The following is a 25,373-nucleotide window of genomic DNA, read 5'->3' on the forward strand; positions in this document are numbered from 1 at the left end:
TCTCACTCACCAGACTAAAAACAAAGGATGAGATGGCTTCTGTTTCCAAATTCCACTCAACACATAAGACAAAAGATACATAACTGCGTTCAATCCACTCCTGGTCGTACTGGCAACGATTCAACAAGTAGATGCTGAGCCCAGGAAAATCCCTAAAAGCAAAGGCAGGAAGCTGAAACCCAATTACCCGTCCTTGTCTTGGGGACGATCATAAAGACTCAACACACAAAGTATTTCTGTGTTGACTTGCGCAGTATTGATTCATACTTTAGTGCATTATATAAAACTGTTCTAATTGCATGTGAATCAAATCAAGGTCACCTTGGCTTTTTATAATGGTGGCCATTTTTCTTTTTCTGCTAATACTTTATACTGACATTTTTAACTCTTGACAAGTGCTGTCTGGAGACTTATCCATAAATAATGCATTTACAATACCTAGTAAATAAACATGGGGCACAATCGTTAGCCCTGCTGGCAACTGGGCCTAATAGAGCTTTTACAGCAAAGGTGACTATTCAGCTAAATGCGGTGCTCGCTGCTGGGAGGACATTTTCATTCATTAGCACAGTCACAAGCACTTAAAGCACTTTAAGGACCAGAAATGGAGAAGAAGGGTGGAAGGATAGAGAGGGTGAAAGGGTACAAATATATAGAGATGGAGGGATGGAGGAGCGATGCCTACAATGAGTACCACCTCTATTGTTGTGTTTAAAAGGCATCATTGTCAGTGAACAAAACTTTATATTTTACCCACTTTATTTGAATAGAGATATATAATATTAATGATTTATCATAAGTTGTCAGAGTATAAAAGTAAAAATTTAGTTTTCTTTTTATTAAAAAGAGTCAAGATTTCTACCAACATTACAATCCAGGTGCCTTTTGCAGCATTAAAAAAAAAATCACATCTTGTAATATTAAGAAGTGCTGGAAAAGCTGATACAGACACATCGTCAAGGAATCTTTTAAACCCAAGAGCTCTTCAACAGCTTCCAACAGTATTAACAGTATCACTTTAAGTGGGATTTCAAGTTCCATATATGAGCTATGCACTGTGTAAAAAAGTGGACCACAGAACATTTGTTTTCCCACAACACTTGAGGTCATTGCATTAATCCTCAGTCCATCAGGACAATAAACTATCTTGACCAGACAAGGAAACCCAGAGAAGAATGGCAGCAGATGGTGAAGACTCTCTGAGGACCTCGGTGATCCCGACCAGGCAGGCACCAAAGCAGAAGAATTAGACACAACAGTTGTCATACTTAGATAAGTGATATATTTAGCTCATCTGTTCCTCGTGATACATTAGCAACATCATTACAGAGAACAAATGGCTCCTCCTGCCTACATGTATGTTATTTAATAGGTTTAATCCTGCCCTTTTCAACTTCCAACTGTCTCCCTCTCTATAAACAAAGACACAAGATTATGATTTCTCCGAGGTTTCTGTGAGGTTTTCCTTGGCAGTTTCTAAGAGCCCCTCTCCCTCCATTTTACAGTAATCACTGATCATCACCACTGAAGCTTCCTGAAGTGCTCTCAAAAACAGAGTATCTCTCAGTTCCTGTAGCTTGGGGACAGCATACTGAACTTTGCAAGCCTCTTGTCTTCTGCTGTGTTCCCTGCTCAGAAACTAATTTCCTCCAACAAGGGAGTTTATTTTGGTGGTGATGATACACAGAGCATGAGGCAGACCAAGTCTCTATTATTAACAGGAGATTAAAACAGCTGTATGGCACTCTAAAGCACCCTCTCCTCCCTGCGCTAACATACGGCCCTGGATTACAAGCTGCACTTGACCATTTAAATTACTGCAACAACCAGCCTTCACCAGCTGGGGCTCATTACCATAACACCCACCGTCACTACAGAGAGCACTGACAATCTTGCTCTGAAAATCAACTCCGTAGGAAACAAGACACATATGTGATCCAATTTTTACCTTAGGGTAAAACAAAGATGTAGCAGCAGAACTGCTTTACTTTCTAACCACATTTGTAATAGGTGCTATGGGAGGCCAATATTTTGTATGTTGGGATCAACTCCAGGTCTAAGCTTACGTACTGCGAAGAATCCTCCTTGTAGGCAGTATAATGAGTATTAATTGTAATATTCATTAGTGTATGTTGATATTATACAATTATATTAAATTTGCTAACACATCTATAAAAACCTTAATTGGCATTAATGGTGAAAAGTGCACCAGCAGCATGTGTATTTAATGTTTCTCTGCTGGTCATATTGATCCAATTTAAGCATCTAAACTTTTCTGAATGACTTCCTACATTTATAAGGAGGGATCGTTCCCATTTTTATTATCCAAACACCACCACAAATAATCAGTTTCCGTATCAGGATGTGGCTAAATGATTATCTGGTGAGAGGCCTGTGATGCTCTGATACAAAGATCACCAAACGAACACTTAAAAAAAAGAAGTGGCAAATTATTTTTAGGCTAACAGAGGTCTAATTTATTCGTCTGATGAAGTGCTTAAGCTAAGAGCTCCCCAGACACTAAATGAGACACATGCATTCCCAAGGGGGTTTAACATTTGATTGGATGTAGTTATATTACTACAGCCCTAATTAAGAAGGGGGATGTGTTTCAGCAGCTCTTTCAAATATTTGTTTTACTCTTGATAGACTGCAGGCTGTGGGAGGGAGAGCCACGCAGGGTGAAATGGGGTGCATATATGACAGAGACCTCACAGTCTTATCACAGAATTTCTCAGCATGTAACTGCAGAAAAAAAAAGTGAGAGGCTGAGGTTGTTTGTAAGTAGTTTTGATGAATAACTGTGCAGAGTGAAAAGAGTTCTGTGTAGCAAAATAAAAAGAGGTAATGTTCCTGGCATGAGGTCAGCACTATGGGTTTTATAGTTGAAGAGTTTGCCTTGGCATGGGAGGAGACCACACTTATGCTGAGGTGCACTGCCACACAGTCTTTGTCACATTGGAAGAAATTCAGAACAAACTGGAAACACTGTAACGTCAGTATTCCCAACTTGTGTGTTTCGGCAGACACGGAGAGATACAAGAGATGTGGACAGTTGGCAAACTAGGAAATTATAGAAGAAAATAGGGAAAAAGTGGGAAGACCAGGTGTGCTTCGAAGGAAAAGGTATTCCTACGTCAATACCCCGAACACATGCACACGAAAGGGACTCATACCGTCTTGCTCTGTCTTTGTCATCTCCTCCAGCTTCTTCTGCTTCAGCGTGTCCACTACGTCTGCCAGGCTTCCTTTGCGGCGCTCCGGAGTGCCAAACGCTGATCCGCTCAGCAGGTCGCTTCGCTCCCGGGCCCCCTCCTCCGGCTTGTGTGGGGAAGTGGAATTGTTCCGGAAGGAGTAGAGGGAACATACTTTATTGCTGTCAGATTCCTGCAAGACAAACAAAAGTGGGGAGAGGTGGCAACAAGGGATTACATTTGTATTTAAGGATGAGTGTGTTTCTGCATTCTGTCAGAGCCCCATTGAGCTTTTTTGACAGATTTTCATTCAAATGCACTGATTACTAGGTTTTTACTGCTCAGGAGTGTTTTGACCAATTCAAATGGCCCCTTTCTGGCTTTCACACAGCAGCTTCTGTATCTTCAACAGAGCTAGCTGCACTGGTAAATGAGATATGACAAGTGAAAAATTGAGATGAAATGATGAGGTACACTTTCATAGGGCATATCCATAATGTGTTCAGGCCTTACTTTTCATCTGCAGAGACTACACAGAGAAACCTCCCAACTGTAATTTCTCAAATTGCTTTTGAGTGTGCGTTTGTGTTAGGGTGACTGCTGTGTAATTTGTTCATTTTCTAGTGGAGACCTATTCTCAGCTGAGTGCCTTGAGCCATCGTAAATCTGTGTCCTGTCTCAAGCTGTTGTTGTTTTTCAATCCCACCTGTGTATGGTTTAGTATTTAACTAAGGGTCTTGTCTCTGGCTGACTGGCTAAGTGCTCCCTGTGCACAAACAGAGACATGAAGGAAATGGGGAGAAGAATGGGAGACAGTTTGAAGGGGGACGAAAAGGGAGAGAAAACTCATGCACATGGGAGTGTACAGTCAGCACACAGACCATGGCTGAGGGTTGCGTCTGACAGAAGGTGGTGTTAATTATGGTTTGTAGAGTCTGAGAAAGCAGAAGGTAGCTAAGCAGCCGGCAGTCTGCAGCCTTTAACAGAGGAACAGTTAGTTCTGATTTAAACTCTGGCTCTCATAGTAAAGAAAATAAACATGACACATATTTATCTAAAAGAAATAAATGCACTGAAAAGTGAGTTTTAATCAACAGCAATGTGTTAACAGTTGTTCAAATTGTAATGCAGCATGGTTAAAATGATAGAATCATGTCTGGAGCCACTGACAGTCCTAAATAAAAAGTCAGGAATGCGGTAAACTGGGCAGGAATGTTGACAGGGCCAATTTCTCATTACTTCGTGGCATGTCGAGCCCCAGGCAGAGTTACAGTGGTGTGGAGGGTGGTCTGGTACCACGCGCCAGGGTGGCACGACCGACTGGCCTACTCTGCACCTCCCAGCCCAGTGTTGGATGATTATGCAGTGTGGCAGAGACAGTGGAGAGTGCTTGAGGGGAGTGGAGCAGTCCTGGGTTAATCAGCTGGCGCGGGTTCAGGGCACAGCCCACACAGACACATGGCACGGCAGAGGAGTCAGGTAATCAGCAAAGGCAATACTCTCATTCCTTTCACCTTATGCCTGCTTTTTTCCCCCTTTCAGTCGCTTCCTGTCATCCTCCATTTTACTTTTTCTCTCTTTTGCTCATTTTGTCTTTGTACTCTTTTTGGTGTCCTGATTGCACTTACTCTTTTAAGCTATTATTCTGTAGAAACATTTATACACCTACAATATTTCAGATGAGCTTCTCCTTATGACCCAAGGTCAAGGCTATAGAGGCAATGATACTGAAATTCTCAACATGCAACCTTTGACATTTAGAATACCCATCATCCTTCTATCGACCATGTGATGTACTCAAATCAAACTCCCTTTCATCTTTGTTGATGTTACTTTGTTTACCTCAGTAAAAGGTCTGCCTTAAAAGATTGCATTTTGACCTCAACGTTTTTTCTCAAAAGGTTCATATTGTAAAGTCGAATATCTTCTGTAGAAAATACCCTTGTTTATTCTCTAAAGAGTTACAGTAAAATGTGCAAATTGCTCAAAAGTAAAACTCAAAAATGCATTTAATGCTACAATTTAATTAAATATAGTGTTTAGGTTTTCTTCCATTTTGAGGCATTCTTCCCCACCAATGGTTCTGTGTTTTAGGACTGATAAGACTTGACCTTTTCCATTGATATTTTGTCATAATTTTTGAAAGACACTTTGAAAACACTTTTTGTTGGTGCCATACAAATACATTAGTATGTTTATAGTCCATACTTCACATCATAACACAGCACATTATGGGACATCATCAACAGAATTTTTATTCTGCTGCTGATGTCCCATAATGTGCTACAGATGAAGAGGCCACCCATGCAGTCTGTTGCTTGTCAATGCACAACCTGCACTGGCAGCATCCACACTCCAGAATTATGAGTAACACTCTGCTACAAAGGCTATTCATGTGTCTGTTTGCATGTGTGTTGTGCTGCAACGGTGATGTGTTGAACGTCTCAGTGGCCAACTGCAGCGCTACTTCAGAGGCCCTCTGGGTCTCTTTACTAGAGACCCGTCTGTCACAGACAGCCACCTGCTTCCCATGTCTATAACCCACAAGTGCCTGTGCTCTTCTTTGCACTGCTTACATGGATGCACCTCTGCACTTAGAATACAGTGTCTGGGACCTGACTGCAGAAGTAGCTCATACACAACACGTGCTAAAAAAAACAAGTTTTCATAATAGCAAAAAGAATACAAGGTAAAGGAAGCACATATACTACTACATTACCTCATCAGTTATGTATGTATTATATGCTATTTTGTTTTGCTGAACTGCCCGTTTGAGGTCCCCAGAATCCCTGACATTTCACTAGAGAACCAAGGTGCTAGAGGTATTACGTAAAAAATACTGGAGAGATTCTTTGTACAGTGCATATCAGGAACAATAAGTGCCTGGATCTTGAATACCCAAGAGAGGACGGCAAGACAGTGGCATCCATTCATCAGGTTTAAAATGATTTTGCTTTATTATATTTTCGTTAAAAAGAAACTTTTACTTTATGATTTATGCTTGCCCCTCACAACTATTTAAACACTTTTTTCTTTTATCCCATTCCTACCACAAAGGCATCAGAAAATAATTAAATGAGATTTTGAGTTTAAACTTAACAATTCTAGCAAAGTTCTGAAAACTTTACCATCAGGCATTCACTAAAGTTTCAGAGCGATCCAAGTTCTGTATTTCTCTGTCTTTCTCATCTGTAAATTGAATTACACCCAAGGTGTCATCTTGCGCGTGTTCTGCTCAATGGAAATGCATAATGGTTTAGAGTTGAAGAATCTTTTATTTGAAGTTTTTGGTTTAGCAAAGTTGTAAAAGGTTTACCTTTATTCACTGTCAGCAGCACTAGACACAATTATAATGTATTTTGTAATATGATAACGGGCAGACTGAAAGCCCAACATAATGCTCGCTGTGAGCTTTACAAGCTGATTTCTACATTATACTGAAAGCGCTGCATTCAAGGTCGGAAAATACAACAATAAAATTTAAATGTAGGATTGTTTGGGAGGATTGTCATATTCACTGTTAAGTACTTTCTACTTGTTGAAAACGGGCTAAATTGTGCAAAAACATTGGTATAAACCTGAGAATGGTATTAGCATTAGTAGTTATCCAGGTTTAGCATTAGTGTAGTATATTGACGTGTCTCACCATGTGCTGTTGGGCAGACACCAGGCTGTCCCAATCGCTCTCTGGTGGTAGGCTGCTGAGTGGCTGCATTTCATCGGGATGGGCTTTTCCATGGAGCAGACTGTGCAGTGGCAGCTGTGGTGTGCCATGGGCCTCAGTACTCTCCTCTTTCTCCCAAGACAAGTGCTCCTGACTCATGGCATCATCCCCGTCAACCACAGAGGCGAAAGGAGATGTGGCTTGCTTGGAAGACATGACTCTGCTGTAAAGCAAGAAAACAAGAATTGAGTCAAGAAAAAGAAATTATATCTTGTATGATCCCTAATACTTGAAAATGAATGCAGTTTCCTTGAGTATTTCATGAACAACTTGGCCGGTGTGTTCAAGTGATTGTGCATGGCTGTAACTGGGACTGTAAGTGTGCACCTGAACAGATCATGCTGAATGAACTGAATGCTCCACTTGACTGTCTATAGTTGCTCTGGCTTGTGGAGTTTTGAGTTGGCTTTGGGGTCTCTAATCCTTTGTTTAATGCAGATGGATGGCTTGATCTAAGCTGGAACTGTGCCTTTTTGAGTCCTGGCCCAAACCCCAAGACAGTTAACTCAGGCAGTAGGTCAGCCAGGCATTAGAACTAGTATCCAGATAAAATGTAAAAAAAAAAACAACTACTCAACAAATAAGTTAACTCCTGGCATACAGCAATGTAAAACAAGGTTGCTTTTTTATTTTCTTTGAGTAATTTTGATTTGATTTCAAGTATCGTTTTTCCTTGTGCGAGTTGATTTTGCTTGGAAGCAATCAAACATGAAACAAAAACTAGCCTTGTCTTCTTTTGTCTCTTCATCAAATTAGGAAATTCTTCACATTCTGGTTTGACCATGTACCCCCAGCCAACAAATCCTACTTAAGAGCTTAAAAAAAATAAACAAAGTCAACAGCAGAGGACTACATTCACAAATCTGTCACATGCTTTCATGAATATTACAGTAAAGAGTGGATTTGACATATCAAGTGCAAAGAAAACTCATCTTAATTCTAATTTCTCTCTTTTTTCTTTTACAACCCAACTCTTTTTTTTGTGCAGAATTTATACAACCAATTCCGCTTTCTATCACAATTAATGAGGCCACACTCATCCTGTGTGCTACAGTGAATGAAATTAAACACTGTGCCAGCAAATCTAATTATGCATTTGGTATTAAATTAAAAAGGGGATAATATGGCCTTTCGAATGTTGTGAAGTGGAGAGAGAGAGAGAGAGTTGGAGCATTATTTCACTCCTAATCCGCTTTTCCCTGAGCTGTTGTTCAGCTTATTTTTCTCAGTTACAGGACATCGACAATTAAAACTAGAATGTGACTACTTGGGGTGCAGGCTTCCCTACAGTATCATAAGTCTGTGTGTGTTTGAGAGAGAAGGAGCTGGAAGACAAACTGAGGGTGTGAAGTTATGTGTCTGTGTTTGTATGTGACAGAAATGCTTAAGGTAACATCTTGTAGTACATTTCATCACTGGCCAACATGAGCCCCATTCTCCAGTTCTAGCCACAGGGGTCAGTGTGACAGTACTTTAGTTCCACCTCCAATTTGCCTTGGAGAGGGGGGGGGGGGTGTTACTGACTCCCAAGGTTGAGGGAGGCCGTGGTGCAATTGTGTCCTTGTACTTTCTGCTGAGAGTCGAGCACTGACAGATAGGCAAAGATTAGCTTTCTTTTGGAAACAATTTTTTAAATTACGTTTTTGGGTCTTAGAATGAGAATGAGAGATGACGCGATCATGTACACAGACTGTTGAAATGTTATTGTCTGTGCCTTAGATTATTTCTATTTAACAGCTAGTATAAAGCAACATGTAAATGACAGCAAGAGGAGAATAAAACTAACTAGAATATGATAAAATATAAAAAATGAACTATAATTAAAAGGTTGTAGTGCAGAAGCTGTTTTATTGTATTAGTCTTGAGATGTTCTCGATATTTCTTTTAAATATGTAAAGCAGAGATTTTTTTTTGTTTTGTTTGAAGCTTCAAAACAGTAAGCAGACCAACCCCAGAAGACTTGAGAGAATTATTGCTGACGCAGATAAGACATAATTCTGTTTTTTATTATTCAGAAACATGAACTGCATATCCAAATACAACAGCCTCTATGCTTTACCACACACTCTTTGGCTCACACATGCACACACACACACACTGAAAGTTGCAGTTCTGCCTATGCAGAGTTGAGACCTAAACAATGGTAGCCTAAGTTAATCTCATGGCACTCAGCAGCTGTACAAACAACCTGGCAAGTCAGGTAGATGGCAGGGAAGAAGTGTGAGACCTGTGCCTGACTGTCTGACTCTCCTTCTTTCTTTTAGAGTCTATGTCTGGATGTTTTGCCGACTGTGTCTTTAGTGTGACTCAGCCCTCAATTTTAATCAGCCATTAAATTGTTTCCTGTAATTATATCAAATAGAAAGTGATCTCAAAATTGGGTAGTGTTAATTGAAAATCAGAAGTCAGAGCAAAGTTCAGAGCATACATGAGGGGCTGGAAGGGGAGGCGTGTGTGTGTCTGTGGTGAGTGTGGGCCGAGCACATAGATCCTGACGTATTTTTTATTCATGCACCCAAAAAGCTCAAGCCTCAAGCGCAACAAGCACGTCGCCCTCAATGGAGTGTGAGAGTGAAACAAAGCACTGCTTTTGTATTACACAGTAAATCAAGTGGTATTATTTTACCACTAAAATATTCAGTCTCTCAGGCACTTTTACTTTGGTCTCCAGCCATCAGTCAAACTGCTGAGGCGTGAGCGAGAGAAGGCGATCGGGAGAGAGAAAAGGAGAGAGGGAGCAATGGAGACTCCATCCTCCTGTAACATGTGTCTACAGCAATCTTGTTAAAGAATGCAACAGATCTGCAGCAGGCTCCATAACAGTATTTGTCAGCAGGAGTTAATAATTTATTAGCAGTGCTGGGGGGGGGGGGCGGCTTGCTCTCAGGCAGCTAGAGAGTGCCGAGAACCCTCTCTGCCCCACCCCCACCTCTGACAAGCCCCATACAATACTACCTCATATTATTGAAAGGGAAAAGGGGAAGTGCAGCAGTAATTCTCTGAAAATATCTGAGGGCAACCATACGGTGTTTTAGTCCTCATATTCGGAGCAGGGATCACACAGCACTGAGATCTAAAGGGGTTTGTGTGCAATAGATCAACATAGACACAACAAAGACACATGATGATAAAAAAGCAGAATTCAGCTGAATGTGGGTATTGTGGATACACGGAGAACCGGATCATATTTTCTGATAGAATAACACTGTTTACACTCTTGGCCTCCATGCTCGCAGAATAAAATCAGTAAAACAGCCCAGTTTGAACAACTACAGTGTATTCTGGTGCTGTTGGAATAACTTTACTTAATTAATAATTTAATCGGTTTCTCTGGAAAATAAGCTCAGAATATGATTTTACATAAGAAAGTATGGTGAACCGAAGAGGTAGCACAGGAATCCTTGACAAGCTGCTATCCCTCGTGCTTGATTACACAATAACAATGGACAGCTAAAAAAAACAAACTAATCAATTGCAAGTGCATCAAATGCTGCCTTTGTGGCTCCTCCTTAAAGACAAAGACCTGAGGCAGAGATGAGGGAGGGTCAGATAGAAAAGAGAGCTGGTCTATATATAGCTGACAATATTGCACACATTCGAATGGCTACGACTTCAGTTCTTCAGCCACGGTCTCATATAGCCCTGAATGCTTCGAGTCATGAATTGTTCCCTGCGATAATGTTTCATCGTTGCGCAAAACAACCTCTGCTTAATTGGCAAGTATTAGAGGAGTGTTGTGCACTGCTCATCCCGGGGCTCCCCGGGGGTCAGACTCTGTGCCATGTGTCCTCGGCTATCCCATTTCCACTTTCATCATAAAAGGTTCTGACTGACTTTCACCTGCTGTATGCGCTCTGTCACACTGTTTACCTTTTATAGACAATGGTGATAAGTAACTCCACACCATGTCCCCTGTCACCCCATCCCACCCACGTGCCCTCTTGTCTGTCTCACTGCTGATGTCTTGCACCTTCATGTTGAGCTGAAGTCCCCACAGGGGTGAATTTTACACCCTTTTCCTTCACACGTTATCAACAGACAAGAGGAGGGGAAAAAGGAAATTATTGTTGTAAAATAACTGGATGACAGACAAAAGTCTTAAGTCTGTTACTCTAGTGTTAAAGTATTAAAAGAGCACAACACTAAAAAAACAACAGCAACATTTTTTAATTTATATAATTTCAATAACCTTGAATGTCTTTTCTAACTGGTAGTAATGCTTTAAAGTTAGTGGTGGAAGTAGATGAGGAGAAGCATTCGGGGGGTTTAAGTGTGTGTTGGTGTTTGTGTGTGTGTGTGTGTGTGTGTGTGTGTGTGTGTGTGTGTGAGAGAGAGAGAGAGAGAGAGAGAGAGAGAAAATCATCTGTGTGTTTCCCTTCAGGGGTTCCTCCTGTTGTAACAGGTGTCATGGTAGGGTTCCTCTGGGTTCTTCACCTGCCATAATGAGATATTACTACCTGACAGCTCCCAGCTGGAGGAGCATTGACACGGAATCCACCGTTTAGCACAATTAAATTATCACCCTCCATTGTGATTGTGCCATGCTGTGCAGGAGCCAGGTTTCTGGATACATAATCAACTCGTAATTCGGGCTGTATATCGAGCGCAGTTAGTCTCTTTTTCTCTCTCTCTCTCACACTCATACACACATTTCTAGCGTGCATACACATATACTGTCTATTGTATAATACTTGCAGCTTTAAAATCCCGTAACAGGTAAGGGAGCTCTTTTTTTTTTTTTTCCTTTTGTTACCAGTCACTTCAAGCACTGCACAAATTGATTTAAATCTCTTAAACCTTATCCGACAAAGTAATTATATATAATGATATTAAAATATAGTAAATGGTTGGGAAAATACAGATTTTCCAACTAAGTAACTTACTGTACAGTGACTGGAGAGTTGTCTAAATGAATTTGTTTAAATTGTTCCTCCATTATTGTTGACCTTCCCCCGAAAAAAGTCAACTCAATTACGGCAGCACTTCATCCTCACTTCACACTCTTTCCTGATGGCTTCTCTATTAGAAACTGCCACAGTTACCACAGCTAAAATCTACACTCAGATGATAGCCACCCAGAGCAAATTAAGCAAGCCACCTGAAGTGCACACTTTACATATTGAGCAGAGCATTGATAATTACTTTGCAGGGTAAATTATTTGCAATAATCTGCTGCTAGAGGAACTGCCTTGTATCTCACTTTAAACACTTGTGCAGCTGCCATGACAGCGTGGTTGGTGTCCTTGCCCCCCACGCAAGGCAAAGGCAGATGCAGGTGTGAGAGTGCTTAAGTGTCCCTGTCTGTCTACTCAGGAAGGGTCGATGAGCACTCACGCACTGAATCCCTCGTTGCCCCCTCCTCCTCTACCCTCCCCCCTTCCTCCTCCTCCTCCTCCTTCGATCCCCTGTGCCATTGGCCCTTTTCCTGATACCAGGACACAAGCTCAGTGCTGGATGTTATAACAGCCTCTCAGTTCCCCAGGACACACACACACACACACACACACACACACACACACACAAGTTCACTCATGCGTAAGAAAAAAAAAATTCACTACTGTCCTTTTTTCTGGGCTTGCATCACTCAAGCAGAGGAGCATACTGGATATTGTGACACTAGGAGAAACGCAAACAGCAGCAGGAAAACACCTTCAGCAGTCTCCTTCACTAGCCAAACTGTTTTCCTGCCTGAGATACAAAAGAAATGTTGAGAAAAGAGAAGCTACTTGTTGTTTCACCTCTCTCTGATTCTTCTACTTTCTCTTTTTCTCTGGGCCTGCTGGGGCGATGGAGTTCCCATAGAGCCCTCTGTTGCTGTTGCTGCACTTAAGCAAACCTCACAGCAAGTCAAGCCATCAACCAACACAACCCTATTTGCTGAGCAACAGTGGAGCTTTGTGGCTTGCCTCATAGTTGACAGTAAGTTATGAGCCCTTTGTGAGCAGGAGAAGGAAAACAGAGATCGGAATTTGGCAGGGACATAATAATACAGAATTCTCCTGTTCATGGAACCTGAAATTTTCACGGAAACAATCGAGCATTGTCGAAAGGAAAGAAAAGCAACGGTGACAGATGAAATATAGAGTGGGGCCCCCCTTTTTGTAAAACAGTAAACAAAGCTCCATTGAGGCCAGGTCCATTCTGTCATTTATAAAGATAACTTCTTCTATGCACTGGAGAGTTTGCAGTAAATGGCTCTAGTTCAACAAATCGAGTGTAACATCTCTCACAGTTGCCAGGAAAGTGAGTTGACGAGCTAGCCGGGGGGTGCCAAACAACAGTGAAGGGATACATCCCAAGTTGCTAAAGAGATGCACAATAAGTCTATAGGGTGCACAGACAACTCTAAAGGAGGAGACTTTAAAAAGACGAAAGCTTTGGAGCAAAGAAAATTAAAAAGCACCACAATCTCAGACTTTTGGCCAAATAAGAACAATAGCTAACTATGAAGGCAACTTTCCAGAGAGCATGGGTATTGGTGACTGTGAATGGTTTATGAAAGTGGGGGTGGGTGGGGGAAGGGTTATTGTAATGCATGGCAGGAGAACTGTGGGCCTCAGTCTTTGGTCTTGCCATCGTGAAGTCATCATTGGCAACTTCAGTGCCCAGCAGAAACGGAGTTGGTACAACTGCCGGTTTGGTTAGGACATCTGGAGTGTCGACGCATGGTGTGCCACTTTCTCCGTCACTATCCGTGTTTCTTTTTCATTTTTCCTAATGTAGATTGCTTCACACGTCCTGGTCACCAAATTGGCAATTTTACAATGCCTACAGGAAAGAATAGCAGTTTTGTTCCCTTTTATTCTCTTCTCATAAATGGATTTCTGTAACTAGGGGAAAAAATGAGGAAATTACCATCAACACTCTTGTAATTAAGCTGCTCTATTCTTATTCTAGGGTCTGGGAGGACAACAGCTCATTAGCTACAGTTGGACCCACCTCTAATTCTTTTGTTGTTGTTTTTTTCCTTTCTGCTATTCTTATTCTTTCTTGGAATAAATTAATGGTATTCATTGAGCGCTCTTGAACAAGGGAAGGTATACAAATGTGCCTTCTCTTGTGACAACTGGACTTCTTGTGCCTATTTGTCTTTAGACTTGTCTGTGTGTGTTTTTTTGAAGGGCTGTGAGAACAAGGTCTGGCATAGAAATGGGGAGGGGAGAGAGTAACCATGTTTCATGTGACACGTCAATTGGAAAATCAAAACAGGGGTAGTTCATTTGCTCCACCCAGATGAGGCCATCTAGTAGAGCCATGATGAATAGGGGTCAGGCAAGCCACACCTCAAAGATTTATGATTAAGGCTTATTATGTTGAGAAACTGACATTGATTGCTGATTTAAACCACTGAAACCAATTAATTTGCCAGTGCTGAATAGAAAGCATGGTCAACAGTGTGTGTCATTCTGACAGTCTGGGTAGGAAGAAGCAGAGCAAAAGCGAAGCACTAAATGAATGGCTGGCACCCAGCTCTGTTTGGAGGTGGTTAAAAGTTACCACAAGTGATTGACAGCTGATACAAAAAAAAAGAGAGGGACTGGAGAAAAATGAGATCTGAAGAGCAAAACCAGGAAGCCCAACCACTGATCTAAGTAATTGCCCAAAAATGTGATTCACAGAAGACATACAAGCTGCTGTTTCAGAAATGCTAAGATGGTTTCATTCATGGGTCGGCACAGAGGAAACCTACGTAAATGAATGTGAAACACAGCCCTAATAAAATCAGATAGCTGACAGACATGGTTGAACAGAAAAAATGTGCTGTATTTCCAGTCCGGAGAGGTGGGCACTGTAGTGGATTAGACGCTGACTGAAACACAAAATGCCTCAGCAGTTTGCTGCTAACCATGTGTCTGACCACTCGTATACTGTACTTCAACTCTTCCCTGCATTTGTCCAGGGCAAAATACGCAGGAGCCACAAGCACTATACCTCTCACCAATCTTTTCCCCAAGTGATTTTTGTGCTGTGTTCACAACAAATGCCACATTACGCTCTGTTGCATGTTATTTTCCTCAGTGGTTGTCGGGGGAGGCTTGGGTTTACCGGTACCTTTCTTCTCTGTGTTAGTTTCTTCTTTATTCATCTGCTGACTCACTCAGAAGACACATGCATCATGACAGTGCTTCAAAATGAAATCATTAACTAAATTGCTTTCTTAAAAAGCCACAAGTGTGCAGCAGGATTTGTGTGTGTGTTTGGCTGCGGGCCATGGGCCTCTGGTTCCCAGGCAGCCTCTGCCCCGACTCTGTTGTGGTTCCCTGCCACCGCACTCATTATACTCAGACTCAGCACAGCACGGTGCACGGCTGTGGCTCGCCTTGCCTCCCTCACTCACTCACTCACTCACTCACTCACTCACTCACTCACTCACTCACTGGGCTAGTAGGAAATAATCGGGTAATCTCAAACCTCAACCACCTCCATTGCAATTGGGGCCACATTCACACAAAGAGACCCTTTGTCCCAAAACATTCATGGCCACCCTTCAGATCTCAATCAGGAAATCAATCAAAAACACATTAAACAAATATAGTTTTATATCTGATTTAATACTCCTGTATTATCAAACCACAGTTCCTACTGTGACTTTTCAAAAAACAAAGAAACCTAAATAATGGGCCAAATGTTTGTATCAGCATAAAATCTTTACGAACATAAGTACAATAAAAAATATAGAAATACATCTAACACCTAAATCTAAACATAAGCACTATGTAACAAAAAAAAAAAATCTGAAAGCAACTTTCTGGAAACTTTATCAAACCCCCTTAGATAGATTTCAATAAACAAATCAAACAGAATGGAAGGCAAACAAGGAGTGAAGGCCAGACAAATATTTGATAACAGGATAGGGACTGTAGCTGAGCTGCACAACAGGGTAGCCGAAGACCCCCCCCCCCACACACACACACACACACACCCCTTAACTAACTATCTGTTCTCTACTGAGCTGAAGGTAGCAGATGTGTCTTTCACAGCCTGTGGAGTGTGTAACCAATCTGCAAACAATAGTTGGAACTTGACAAAGGTCGCTGCACTTGCAACTGGCCTTTATTTTTCACAGTAAAGGCCAGTCAAATCTCGGTGGTCCTGTGCCCTTTAATTTTTAGTTTTCTTTTTACAGACCACTAATTCACACAAGTGCAGTCCATGTGTTGTGTGTATTTTCTGTTAAGGCCCATTAGTCAGCCAGTGTAATGCTATCTGAGCTCCACTGTAAGCCCCTTAGCAAAGTTTAAGTCACTTTTTTGACCTCCTGTTAAGCTAACAGTTGGTATAAACATGTTCAATCCTATTAACCTAATAATATACATTGGAGTGGGTAAAGTGTCACAGTGCCTTGTGCTAAAAGCCTGCTCTGAGTCTTAATTATAACAGACAGCCATGACAGTGAAAACGATCCAGCAGCAGCTACGCTTCTAATACCTGCCACTGTGACCACAGGATGTGGGGAAACAAAAGAGTGACTACATTTCACAACATACCAGATCAATGATGGTTTTATTTTAATGTGCTGTAAAGCTATTTTCAGTTCAGAGGCTATAAACACATTTAGAGGGAAACTTCAAATATGGTCTGTTTATGAATAAACCACTTAAGCTACTGTGAGTAAAATGCATACCGAAGTAACAATGTGGGAAGGGTTTTCTCACTACTGATTTCACACTTACCAGGAAGCGTCATTATGAGTAGATAGCCACAATGAACAGGTCCCATCATTATAGAAAAAAAAAACACCGGTGTTCAGACAAAAAGAAACTAGAACAATCACATCAGATGCAACAAGTTTTAAAGAACCATTGTCCGTGACTTACAGAGCATGTGATTCTTGAGACTTAAATAGATTTTCAGTAATAACCAATCAGGAGAAAGGTGGTGAGCTGCAGAAGGTGTTTTGCATGAGCTTGTCAACTACTTGGGTGTGGTCAAAAAGGCCCTAAAAGTGTCTCTGCTATATTGAACACACACGTGTGTATATGACATAATACAAATAGTGGTTTATCACAAATATTTGCTACACTTCTATAATGTTTACGTTTTGATGTTTGCACCCTCCAGACTCATGTATGTTAGTCTGGAGGGATTTCCTTTTTTTTTGCCTTTGTCATTCGGGTCCACTTATTAGATGTCCACAGAATGAGTCACCAAGTCTCACAAATCTTAAAATACAGACATATGATACTTTGCTCAGCAATTAAATATATCTGAGCCGAACTGATTTACATTTTACTTGCTTATTTTAGCGATATCTGTTTTTTAATGAAATATGTAGTCTGTGTGTCTTATACTTTACACACTGCCTAATATGAACCAGCGTCTATTTAGTTTGCATGTTTTTAAGTTGGAGAATGTGTTGTGCAGAGTTTCTGCGGTCTATAAAACGTCCTCTCTGGTTCAGCAGGGCAGCATTCCAGCATTAGCCTGGCATATCAGCTATAAATGGAAGCTACATCACTACAACACAGGCTAAAAATACAGGACCTGCTTTCTTCCGTTTCCCTGTATTCTCAATTGTGTATGAAACTTGAGCTGAGAAACCCTGTAAGACTAGCTTTATGTGGGGAAAAATTATATTGGTTTTGGATTTATTGAAAAGCAAGTAACAAATCTCTGGTATTTTGACAGTAAATTGCAAAAAAATTATAGCATGAGAGACCTTTTAGTCTTTGCTTGCAAGCCAGATTTTAAGAAAGCTCTCTAAAAGCAAAAGTTTCAAAATTTCCCACATCCTCCTCCTGTGGGTGTGCCTGTAAAGTGCTTCATTCCTCTCTCTTGAAAAGCTCTAAGGGATTGCATCATGAGATGGAGTGTAAGGCGATGGTAGCAACATACTGTAACATGAGGGAAATACTTCATGTTGGTTGATTCATAAACACCTTGTACACTGGCTGCCTGGCCACTTAGACTGGTCTGTGCTGCGCTGGTTGTAATGGTAGAGCTGACTGTGCTCAGTGCCAACCTCCTACACTTGCCTGAGTGTTGTTTAGGGACACACACACACACACACACACACATACATATACACATGGAGCCCCACAGATTATTCTGTAGCTCTGTTATAATTGAGTCTCATCCTTTGTAGTGTCTGTTATCTCTGACTAATAGCATACATTGGCCCTCTCTCATTATCAGAGTGGGTCTTTATCAGAGACCCTTGTTTGATACAGTTAGAGTTGATGCATTATGAACCACACACCAAGAGTCAGCAGTGATCTGCATTTTCAATAACTTCCGTAATTACATGCGCAATTCATCAGATGTGATGTGATTGCAGGGGAAGTGGAATAGAGTGGAATAGAGAGGAGCAGAGATGTCTGATTCCTGGAGGACTAAAGTCTAATCACAAAACTAACATGATAATTGAAATCTAAATTGAAAGGCTTAGCTCTTAGGGAGAGTATGTCAGACATGGAGTGTAGAGATGCTAGTGAGAGTGAAAGAGAGGGAGAGAAAGAGTGGCAGGAAAATAAGATTTAAATTGTGCGTGTAGTACACACACCTCTAACAATGCACACGGGAAAAATAGGGCTGCTTTACACGTGTACTATAACAAGCTCTAACAAATGTCTCTGTAATCCAGTTAGGAGGTAAAACTTGTTTGACATCTATAAAAAAACAATAATCATTTCTAAAATTGACATACATTATTAAAAGCTCACTTTTCTTCATACATGAATTGGTGCTTACTCCTGCCGCTACTTTCAGTATCAATATGCGTATTCAGCTCACAGTGAACCTAACGAGATGAGCTAATCGCTCTATAAACACATCTTTTCTTTGTAGTTTAATCTTTTAATAACAACTAGGGGCAAATATTAAAAACCCCAGGGAAGTGTTGTTTTCACACTCACAGCTTGGTCAGAGGGTGGTTCAGTAATTGTCACCATCATCCCTCTTAGCTTGAGTAGACCATAGTAAGTGGGTCCTAAATTCCTGTTTTCAGCAGTGCACTGAAGCAGTTGCGTTACAACCATCGTGTGAAAGGAGATATGTTCTGCGCTATGCTGAACACAATGGTGCTCAGCTTACAGGAGAGTGTCCAATCACTGTAGCTGTTCATTTATCCTTTTACCCTCCTCCCCTTTCCTTACACACTGGATTAACAAGTAATCATATTAAATGCATCTAATCAGACACTAGTCTGTATTGTTGTATAGTGTTGTGTCAGATATTAAACTGTACCCCATTTCATTTCAATGACTGTGCTGTCTTTACATTTACCTCACTCATTGAAAACACAACTCAGAGAGAGAAATGAAGAAGAGAGTCGGTGCAGAAAAGTCCTCTGTCCCATTCTCCTCTCCTCACCTTTTCTCTGTGGTCCCACCCGACCACAGGATTCATATTCATCCCTCAATAACGTTTAATTAGTAATGCCAAATTCATTAACCTGTACTGCTGTTACGCTGGCCTCAGCAATAAATTAGCTTAATGTGAGCAGACGTATTGCAGCTGTAATAAGGGACATAAAACTCAAAGAGAAACACATACTGTTCCTCCACAGTCATGGATCATTATAACTCAGCAGTGTTTTAGAGCAGGAGCGTTCCTTTTCAGAGTAGCAGCTCTTTAGCAGCTCTTTAACTACAAGCCCATCCAATGCTTTTATTTCTAGTAATGCCATAGAAACCTGATTTAATGCAGGATGAAATAAAAAAGAACATTATGGAAATGTATTACTCACAACAACCAGCATTTTCATAACAACCAGTATCACCAATTCTCACCTCAAGATTTCCAATGATTTAACTGAAATGCTGAGGTTACAATATAGCATCTTGTGTTTAAAAAAGGCAAAAGAAGTGCAAGTTAAGAGTGCACTGGTTAAATATTAAAGTGTTTTTTTTAAAGAAGCATGTATGAGTTCATGTTGTTTCCAACAGAGCTGAAGTGTCAGAAAGCAATGCAGAATCAGTTGTATCAGTAAAAGAGATGCAAGAGAGAATTCAAACAGCTTCTGACAGCTCCATCTAATTGGGCTAACTCTTCGGCATCTTGTTTGTTTATTTAATCAGCTGAGGGAATGTATACATTTTTTTGGCTTTGAGGCATCTTACCCCCTTTATCACAAAGAGACTTGTTATTAGCAGTATTTTGGTCAATCTTTTTTTTTTTTTTTTTAAGCCTAACTTGAGTTTTTCTTACACAAACAGACTCAGGAAACAAACTGCTATTGTAAAAAACCTCAGGCAACCTTCACTGTCCTAGGATTACACGCTGACCTTTCTGCTCCTCTTTCCCCCAGTGATCTCGCCTAACAACTCGCACCAAAGAGCCTATTAGGCCTGGGTCCCACTTTGTTGTTAAAAAGGGTCTTGTCCTTTCAGAACACTCACTTCCCTGCTTTCTGTTTTTTCAAGCGAACGTGGTGGAGGAACATAAGTTCATTGTTCCCTCACAGATGGAAGTTGAAGTTACCAGGGTAACAGCTCTAATCCTCCTTTTTTTACCACTTTTTTTATATTAACAGCCTATCGAGTACTACCTTTTAAGTCACAGGCATGAGCGCTCCCTCACTTTTAATTAGCTATGATTCGGTTTGCCAGGAGACAGCATGATGAGCTAATCGAAATTTACGAAATAATGACGTACTACAAGCAGCTACGTCTTTCTCCTGAGGCCTGCTCCAAGAATAACAATAATGAGGCCATTATCGGGGATTGCACTTTAACGCTGCCCTGCCACCAAAACAGAGGACATAATTGTTCTGGTGTTTTCCATACAATCAACAACCCATTGTTGATGACTTGAGAACCAAAGGAGCAAAGAATGGGTGCTATAATGATTGGTCTGTGCTGCAATGAAGATCCTGTACAAAGTGTCCACTGAGGAAGAACCTCGATAGACTACTGATTTGCTTATATGGGCTGTGGATGAAGACAACTGTCTGGCTTTGTTAAAAAAAAAGAAAGAAGAAAAAAAAAAGTCCTTTCTGCTTTTTGTCTGACTTGCCGCTCAAATAGCCCCCAAGCCGCATTAGACAAGAACCATTCATATGGTGAAAGGCTGGGAGTCACACAGGCTGATGTGAAGGGGCCACATAGTTTCTCAAGAGAACTGCCATTTATATAACCTCCCTCCATTTCACTAAAATATAAGGTAGCAGAAATATATATAACTGTCTCTAGCAGAAGATAATAAAAGATGTGTTTGTTATCCACAGGAGCGCTGTAAAGTGTTCTTAACGTCATAATTTATTCATATTTGATCAGTGCTTTGCTACATATATGTAAAAAGTCAATTTGTTTTACCACTCATGTATGTCAACTGAGCTTTATCTAACATGTCAAGATGATTCAATTAGATAATTGCATATCTGTGCTCCAAAACTAACTTCATTACAAATGCAGCTCAGCCATTTGGAAATTAAAATATCCAAGTAGAGTATAATAAATAGGCTGGAAATGAAATATTTAGTCAAAAAGTTCTACATCTAAACTTACTGGGTGAGAGCTCAGCAGGGTTGTACAAACACGGCGCTGCACCTATTAGCTGTGCGCCATTGTATAGGAGTAAGAGAGACAGAGCTCGAGGGCAGGAGGAATGCTAAGTGGGCCCCTTAGCCTAGTCAACCTTCAGTGGGTTTCATTTATCTTCATCTTGTTAGACTAAATTAATTAACAATCTCAATGTTACACACTTTCTCCTTTCATTACATCAAATAATGGCAGAAATGTAGGGGGAGGTCCTGCCCACTGGGAGTAGACAGGCTAGATATCTCTCTCTCTCTCTCTCTCTCTCTCTCTCTTTCTTTGCTTATATCACTCTGTGTGTGTGTGTGTGTGTGTGTGTGTGTGTGTGTGTGTGTGTGTGTGTGTGTGTGTGATCACATCACTGTCTCTTTTCCTTCCCCTTTCTCTCATACTCTCACCCTCATTTTCTCAGTCTCTTTGACTACACAAACAAAAACCTGTAAACGTCTTTCATAAACATAAAAAATTGATCCAAAATGAAATCACGTCTCCTTTTCAGCCCGAGGAGAAACTGTGAGACTTACAATAACGTGAGCATGAATAGTTGTCTATTAAAGAGACTTTTGTGGTAGTTTGGAAGTATTTTGTTTTTTTTATAAATATTGAGAATTTGAAACAGACTGGCATTATTTTTATGAGACAGTACAAAGGCTTTAACCTGTACATAAAATATGTGAGTTTAAACTTTTCTCCATCACATCTGAAGAGTTTGATGCATCCGGTGCCATTAGGAAGCAGTTTTACAGCTATTAAAACTCACTGCCATGTAACTCAAAACCAAACTCATGACTCATTGCAATAATGAAAGGCTCATCCGTTGCACGACCGAGATATGAAGTACAGTATCAAAAGTCAATAACATCTGCACACAAAGCAGATATGTATGAGCATGTTCAGAAAGCCCCCTTTCACCTCACTCAGTTGTTCTGGAGGAATGTCTAACGGCCACATCCCTCCAACTCATGTTTCTATCTTCTTCTTCCCTTTTCCCCTCCGCCCCCACACCTCCGCCCACTCCAGGACACTAGTCTTATCCAAGCAAAAGGGCTAACCCCACAGCAAAGCCTGCCTTTAATCTTGGCCTGATTGTTGCGGCCTCCAATCTCCAGCCAGCGAGCGTGATATCTTTCTACTGGCGCTTCTCCTTTAATTAAAACAGACATTGACAGAAGGATGTGGATTAGCACTGCAATAATGTCTTTACTCAGAATGATCACAGTGTTTTCTCACAGCTCCGAGAACAAAAGGAAATTGTTGAGAAACAGCCAAGGTCAAAGGTCACAAGTCTTTTTTCTCTCTCATCCTCTTTCTTTTTCTCTGTAGATGTGGGATTTCATGTAGAAATGTCTCTGGTGAATATGACAAATAACAAATCTATACTGAGTGATTTTTTTTTACATGCATAAAGTCCAGAATTTACATTAATACATAGCTTTACTATCCTGTGTTACCACTGCAGCAAACAGGATGCAGTACATCTTCAGTACAGTAGGTATACACCAAACAGATTTTGTCAGGTGGTGAGATTTAAACTCCCTTGTCCACGTTGTAGAACTGCTCCAGGGTTTGGGTTAGAAAGTAGAAATGAGCAACAGCTCCTGTCCAACCACAGAAAATACTGTATAGCACACCAAACAAACTGGTGCTGGACATTTTTATATGACTGAACATACTATATTTGTGTGGTTACTCCACTTGTATATATAGTATTTGTGTGTATACAGTAAATATATACTGTATAATGTATATGTAAGATAAATTATGAATGGCTCTTTCTATTTTGTTAAATATCCTTCAAATTATGTCATAAATGCCTGCCTGAAAAGTCCTTGTGCCTATAATTTATAAAGTATAATTCTGCAGAATTAACTTTGGTCCTAATTTCAATTTTGTCACCACTAAGAACTCAACTTGTTTTTCTCTGGAGCTTTTAAATGTGGTACTCAAATCAATTTAAATGTTTGAATTCTAAAGATAAATAAAGTAAATTTAAATGCATGAGAATTTTTCCTATTGAATCCCTGAAGGACATTTTGACTAGTGAGAGTAATGGTATCAAATTGTCCTTTCTTTAAAATGCCCCCAACAGTTCTGAGAGAAAAAAAAAATGCTGTTAATTTAATCAAATAAGTGACCTTTTGAAAAAGAAATCAAAGAGGATTCATTAGCTTTAGTAAAGTTTGGCTGACAGCAGCTTTGAAAGGCAGATGCTGCTGCTGTGGCTTCTAATGAGCCAACCCTAATTAGGGAGCAACACTGGAGCCTAGAGAAGGTGGTTGACTAGGAAAGGAGCCAATGGTAAATACGCTCTCTTATTTACTTCCTCTGTGTGTAATGACAGCTCCGATTTTTAATTAGAATCACAGGAAGGGTAAAGACAAAAAATGTAAATCTTTATGGTAGGTTGAATACAAACACAGAACACAACAGGAAACAACAGCGCATCACAAGACCAGTATGCCAGAGGCTGCCTTGCCCCAACATCCCTGATTAGGGTGGTTATTAAGGGAGGGCAGATGGGGAGAGTGGTCAGACAAAAGCATGCAGTGTAAAGACACAGAAAGGCTGGTCTGCACATTCTTAGAACTGTGAGAGGAAGAGAAGGAAGAAAAAACTCATCTACTGTATACAGTTGTACATGTCCCTCAAGTTGTAGGTGTGTGCTTTCTGTCTGACTGGTGACTATCAGGGTGAGCATGCCAGTTAGCCCCACAGTACATGAACACAATGATAACACACAGCTTGTGTAAATATGTCAGAATCCATGTTAGACATTGTTCAAATACATGGACACATACGCACACACAGGACAAAGTCTAAAGCTAACAATGTGTCCGAACGTTTAACCCCCGTTAACCCACTACCACCCCTGCCCGACCTGTGTTGGCAAATGGCAACAACGGAAATGAAACTAACCTCAGTAAAAAGCTGCTACGAAGAAAGCCATCCATGTCAGCGTGTGGGGTTCTGGCAGGAGAAATCACAGAGAACCATTTTCACTATGAAACGAGTGATAATCAAAAAGAAGAAGGAGGGAAAGAGAGAAAGAGAAAAAGAAAGAAAGAAAGAAAAGCACATAGAGCATACATCTTCTTCCTATAATAAGGCATGTCTTTAATTAAAGCAGAAATATAGCTACGAACCCATCCTCTCTTTTTATGAACTGACATCATTAATTATACCTCTTTCCATCGAGGGAGTGGATTTGCATACAACATCGGTTTGCACTGAGAGCCTGATGATATGTTTGCATCAAATAAACTCTGCCTACTGATCTCTATATAGTCTTTTTCCACGGCTGTGTGCAGATATATACATGTACATCCAGCTCTGTAACCACAGATTCAGCTCCGATCTGTTCAGAGTAGCCAACGGTGGTCCAGATGCAGCACATGTGTGGCGAGGGTGCTGTGGTTTCTGGGAGGCCGGCCGCAAAGGACGCAAGCTAGGATTCACAGCGCCAATGAGGCAAAAGGATGTGGTCATGATGTCACCACTCGCAGGGGTCGTTCAGAAGCCTTGCCCACAAAATACTGGCGACACATTGCTAAAAATTACTTACAACAGGTTTCCATTAGCCTATGTTATTGGTCTGTATAATATAAGGTTTTATTGTGTTAAGATTGGGTGGAAATTGATTAGAGCTTGCATGTTTTAAGTGGTAAAACCAAGCAGTAACTCCAGAGAACACATTTGTGAGTGGAACGTTTGTCAGTGGGTGAAATTTAAGTGTCTTTCAGATCTCACAACTGGCCTTGTAAAGACACCCAGCCACTGGCATATGGCAAAGATATCTATCTAGAATCACAGGTCATTTCATTTTAACATTTCATCACTGTGAATATCAAATATCTATTTCATAACGTTTACATTCAAGAGCTACGAGGGGCGACAGACAAATCCACAGATCAGGACTCCTTCTGTGAAAATCACTACTTTTTAACACGATTAGAAAGAAAAATAGTATTTTCTGAACTT

General features: G+C 40.7%; 1 protein-coding gene across 4 annotated transcripts in view; it reads right to left on the reverse strand.

Moving 5' to 3' along the window:
* The window catches only part of sox6 (SRY-box transcription factor 6), a 129,597-nt gene that overhangs the window by 77,059 nt on the left and 27,165 nt on the right, over positions 1–25,373 (reverse strand). For 3 of the 4 annotated variants that reach the window (XM_026378349.1, XM_026378351.1, XM_026378348.1), the window contains exons 3-5: positions 24,312–24,362; positions 6,841–7,081; positions 3,177–3,387 (exon numbers count right to left, since the gene is read on the reverse strand). In XM_026378349.1, the coding sequence (XP_026234134.1) occupies positions 3,177–3,387; positions 6,841–7,081; positions 24,312–24,346 (487 nt within the window). In that variant the 5' untranslated portion in view covers positions 24,347–24,362. The remainder of the gene's footprint in view (positions 1–3,176; positions 3,388–6,840; positions 7,082–24,311; positions 24,363–25,373) is intronic. The other variant, XM_026378350.1, reaches the window with a different exon arrangement.

The sequence above is a fragment of the Anabas testudineus genome, chromosome 3 (genome assembly GCF_900324465.2).
Source record: "Anabas testudineus chromosome 3, fAnaTes1.2, whole genome shotgun sequence".
In the NCBI taxonomy this organism is placed as follows: domain Eukaryota; kingdom Metazoa; phylum Chordata; class Actinopteri; order Anabantiformes; family Anabantidae; genus Anabas; species Anabas testudineus.